This window comes from Vigna radiata, chromosome 8, assembly GCF_000741045.1.
Source record: "Vigna radiata var. radiata cultivar VC1973A chromosome 8, Vradiata_ver6, whole genome shotgun sequence".
Classification (NCBI taxonomy): Eukaryota; Viridiplantae; Streptophyta; class Magnoliopsida; order Fabales; family Fabaceae; genus Vigna; species Vigna radiata.
In genome coordinates, this window is record NC_028358.1 from 26715245 (window position 1) to 26720161 (window position 4917).

The following is a 4917-nucleotide window of genomic DNA, read 5'->3' on the forward strand; positions in this document are numbered from 1 at the left end:
ATGGTACGAACTAGAGGCGCATCATTTTCCCGTGGAGAGGCTTCATCGTCTCGTGGTCAACCATCATCTTCATCACATGATGAAAGGAGACGACCTACGGCTTCTGTTCGAAGAAGACGCGTAGAGGAATCTCGCACAGACGTCATTGATGAGCATCATTATGAGGACCACGAGGAGTCTATACAGTAGGGACATCGTGAGGAGGACTATATTCAGCATGAGGATGTTCAAGAGCAGGATGACTATAGTGAGGAAGAAGATGAAGATGAAGATGAAGATGGAGATGAAGTTCAAGATGATGGATTTCCAAGAGGTCCACATGACACCTCCTTGCTTACACACTATTCCCAGCATGTTTCATATGCCATATGGCAAGGCTAGGTTGGCAATCAACCTAAATGTTAATTGTTGATTAATTGCTTATTTATTTTTGTTATATAATGAAGTGTTTTTATGTAGGATCGAGGGGAGATTCAATTGAAGACCCATGGTAAAAAATTAAAAAATTTTGGAATGTATCATGAGGCTATCGAGCCATATATATCCATGTCGGGGTTGGCTTCCTTAGTCAACCTATCCTACGAGTATGCTGATCATGGATTGACCGTTTCACTTGCGGAGAGATGGCATCTAGAGACAAATACTTTCCATCTTCCGGTAGGCGAGATGAACGTCACATTAGATGACGTTCACAATCTGCTCCACCTACCTATCATGGGGCAATTTTGTGAGGTGGAGGACCTAGAGTACGATGAGGCTCGATCTCATCTTATGGACTTGCTTGGCGTCGACCGCGCCAAAGCTTCAGCCAAGATGAAGAAGTCACGCGGTCCAAAAGTGCGGCTGAGTTGGCTCCGCGAGGTCTACCACGATTGCATTCAGTAGGAGCTTTGGGAGTGCGCTGCTCGGGCATATTTGTTGCATCTGCTTGGATGCACAATTTTTACTAATAAGAGTGGGAATTTGATTCGTGTCTCGTACCTCCTTCTGTTGCGAGACTTGAATGCATGTTCGAGATATGCCTGGGGAGCAGCTACACTGGCACACACTTATGAGCAGCTAGGAGATGCTAGCTTTAGTGGTGTCAGACAGATAGCTGGATATTCCACTCTTCTACAGGTACATTAAAGTTTTACAAAGTTTTTTTTTAAATATATTTTAGGAATGTATAAAATAATATAAATAAGTAATTTTTTTGTAGAGTTGGATATATGAGCACCTTCCTGGGATGGGAAGGAGGCAAGTCTCAGATACGTACACAGATCTCCATCCACGAGCTTCACGATACATACCTTCGAGACAGGGTTGGAGTCTTATGGAGGGGCGGAGATATCTGGATGGGCTCACATATGATGCGATCATCTGGTATCCATACATGTCGCACAGACGTACTTGTCCATTCTTGACCATATGTATGTTTTCAGGATGGATCCGACTAGGCTACATGATTCACCGGCATCTGCCTGAACGTGTGTTGCGTCAGTTTGGTTTTCAGCAGATCATACCACGTTCGCCTGAGAGCCTTCCGATGCCAGAGATTCATACGATTGATCAAAATTGGTTGAGGTATCTAGAGCATGCCGTTACTGGTGCTGTTGAAGCTGAGGACCCCTCTGCGTGTGTTGACGGATACTTGGCGTGGTTTAGACGAGTGTCCCACCCGTACATCACTCCAGCTAACGACGATGATCGACCCAGTCTTGCACCGCACATGAGGCGACACCTTCCGGATGACATCCCGGTGCCCCCAGTTCGTCGTAGACGATCGCCTGAATCTGGATTGTTGGTATGTAATGAAACTAAGTGTGATTGTTTATTATATCAATTTTGGTTTATGTAGTTAATTTATTTTTTTGGTTATATTCATTTCAGGGTGGTATGAGGCATGTGATCAGGATGCTGCAGGGCATGTTAAGCTGTCAACACGTCACACAGAACGCTGTAGTCTATGAGAAAACTAATCAGACATTACAGGTTGCTCGTAGATCTGTTGAGGAGTACGAGGCTGCTACTACTAGTAGAGGTGCTCGTCATGTGCGCGGACGAGCATCATTTTCTTTAGGGACAGATTCATATATGTTTATTTTGTAATATTTGTTTATGTGATGTTTACTTATACTTTGAATATTTATAATGCATTTTTGCATACGCTTTCCGTACTTGGACTTTTTCTATTAATCGTCTACGTTGAATGAAATTAAGACACAATTCAAATATGAAATTAATACGACAATTAATTGAAAACAACGAATTAGTACAAAAAAATGTTTACAAATGAAATATTAAATTACTACATAACAAACTTCATTTCAGTCTTCTCCAAGATCTACATAACTTTGATTAGCTCCCATTAATGCCATAAATGATTGCATCCTATGTGTATAACATGTTGACCATGATCGTGCCTCTGGGTAACAATGGTTTGAGGAAATGATGTCCACCATGGGTAACGGACAACCATCTTGTAATTGAACCTGAAAACTTAATGTTAGTAAATGAATCGTAATGAGTAATGCTTATGGTATTATAAAAATGGAAATTTACCTGTACAAAATGACATCCATTAACAAATCCAATGCATAAGATCCGATGTTGTGTAATATCAGTAGGCGGTGGAGTGCGAAGTGGGAATATGGTAAAACTCTGAACATAGGATAAACATGCTAAGATGACATTGTATCTATTTGCAATGGCATAACCAATGTCCGGTATCGTCATCCACTTCTTAGCATTAACCTGTAATGGTTGAAGGTAAGTATTTAAGAAAAGAAAAAAAATATAATAACGTAATCTTTAAGAGATTTTGAACAAATACCTGTGATCGATCGTGGACAATTAATGACTGACGTAGTTTTTCTAATCGATCGTAGCTTCCTACTAAATTTGCGAATTCATCACGCCACTGAGTTAGTTCTTCATAAAGGTTATGTCGGATAGTAGGCCATGCCTCTTCACCTAAACCCAACAAAGCAGCAATGCATCGATAACCGCAATGACCATCGGCAACAACATCAACAACATTGACAATGTATGGTTGACAAATCAGATGAAATTGATTTAAGAATGGTACAACACTTCGCGCAAATCCTTTCGGCTTCGATTTGACTTGAGATTTTCGTGAAGAAGAAGGCTCTGTCCTGGAAATAGAAGTGTCAACGTGCTCAAAATATGATGGGTCACGTTTCGTAGACCTCTCATGTCGTGCAACTTTAGTCTTCCGTGCACCTTTTGTCTTCACTTTATGCGCCGGAGCAAGCATAGATGTCATCTCTGGGCAAGCAATTTCTAGCATCTTATGTCTTATGTTGACTTTTTCACCAATGTCAACATTTTTGAATCGTTCCTGTACCAGTTTAACTTCACGATCAAGGCTAAACTCTGGAAGCGATTCAGTAGACACAGTTCTTGAAATGCTTAAACGGGTCCAGATAACATGTATTTCACCAATAGGAATCATTCCAGGCTCAGATCGTGCTAAAATACAAGCACATGGTAGGCCATACGTTGAGGTCAAAATGCATCCACAACGAGCACTGTCCAAACCTATTTTATTCACTCGCTCTACTTCATCAGCAATAAGTTCAAGAGCGTATCGTGAAACACGTCCAACAAGTCTTTTATATCTCAATGCTTTATAAGCATCACTCTTTAAGTTAATACTTTTTTCAAAGGACGCTCTGATCTTATTATGTTGTAGAACAATGACATTATGCGTAGCATCCCAACACGAGCATAGGTCTCCCATACTAGACCCCAATAATCTCTTCAGGTTCCAGTGCGCAGACTCAACCCTGTGACAAAACACATTAATACTATGACAACAAATATGAAATATAGTTTATGAGTTTATGTGCAATGGAGAACATGTGTAACTAAAAGTGTCATTCATCAATCATACTTATCATCCATAAATAACACATTATCATACACATAATACATATAATATATAACACAGAACAAGTTAATGGAATACAGTGCAAATGGCGAATCTCAAAACCGCAACTCATAGAGCGGTTGGCACAAGCCGCAACTCAGACTGCGGTTGGCAGTAGCCGCAACTCATAATGCGGTTGGCAAGTGCTGCAACTCAAACTGCGGTTCACAGTAGCCGCAACTCACATTGCGGTTGGTAGCAGCCGCATTTCGAAAGGCGGCAAGCCTTAACCGCTGATCGAAGTGCGGTTATTTGGTTTGGTTCTGAGACTAACCTTTGCTTGTCTTCTTCCTCGCGTTTTATCTTCTACTGCAGCACCACCACCAAATATCCACTAGCACTGATCACCACTACTAGCACGGATCAACACCACCGATCACCAAACCAATATCTAGAGTCTCTTCGCTTCAGACACAATGAACAGTAACAGTACACGCGAAGGAGGTGAGGGAGGTGCATGTTAAGTGGTATTAGGGTTTATAATCAGAGTTGAGTTGTTGGTTGTTGGTAGTTAAGAATAGTTGTTAGGAAACAGAGATAATTAAGTAATCATTAAATGAGCTTTGACTAAATTAAATTAGGGACAAAATGGTAATTTGGGAGGTGCAGGGAGAAGCACTCTAATTTTACCAAGCTAACAAAGGATAATTGTATTTAGAAATATTCTCCTACATCTATAATCATTAAGTGAGGTCTAAGTAAAATGTCATCTTGCTTTAAATTCACATATGCATGGTTGAACACGATGTGTGCACCTTTTACACATTTGGAAAAAAAGAATTCAATGAAGATTAGTTTTGTTTCTTGAGTCTTTTTGTGTCTTAAAAAAAGGTAGGATTTTTGTGGGATGTCAACTTCTTCTATTTTTCACATAGCTAAGCTCATAATATGGTCAAATTTGACATAACAACCTTGGAAAATCAATATTTAGTTATTCATTATGAAGGAATCCAAAATTTACCTTAACAAGTTTACAACCTTCC

The 4917-nt window shown here is 40.2% G+C and overlaps 2 protein-coding genes across 2 annotated transcripts; one reads left to right on the forward strand and one right to left on the reverse strand.

The window, feature by feature from the left end:
- Positions 1–2091, forward strand: LOC106770433 (protein MAIN-LIKE 1-like). Its single transcript, XM_014656243.1, has 7 exons — positions 1–120; positions 217–354; positions 460–861; positions 955–1119; positions 1202–1304; positions 1425–1786; positions 1873–2091. The coding sequence occupies exons 1-7, from the start codon at positions 1–3 to the stop codon at positions 2089–2091; spliced, it is 1509 nt and encodes a 502-aa protein (XP_014511729.1).
- A 218-nt stretch (positions 2092–2309) lies between these two features.
- On the reverse strand, positions 2310–3745 carry LOC106770434. Its single transcript, XM_014656245.1, has 3 exons — positions 2816–3745; positions 2545–2736; positions 2310–2474 (listed from the first exon to the last, which is right to left on the reverse strand). The coding sequence occupies exons 1-3, from the start codon at positions 3743–3745 to the stop codon at positions 2310–2312; spliced, it is 1287 nt and encodes a 428-aa protein (XP_014511731.1).
- Between the last annotated feature and the right edge of the window lie 1172 nt (positions 3746–4917).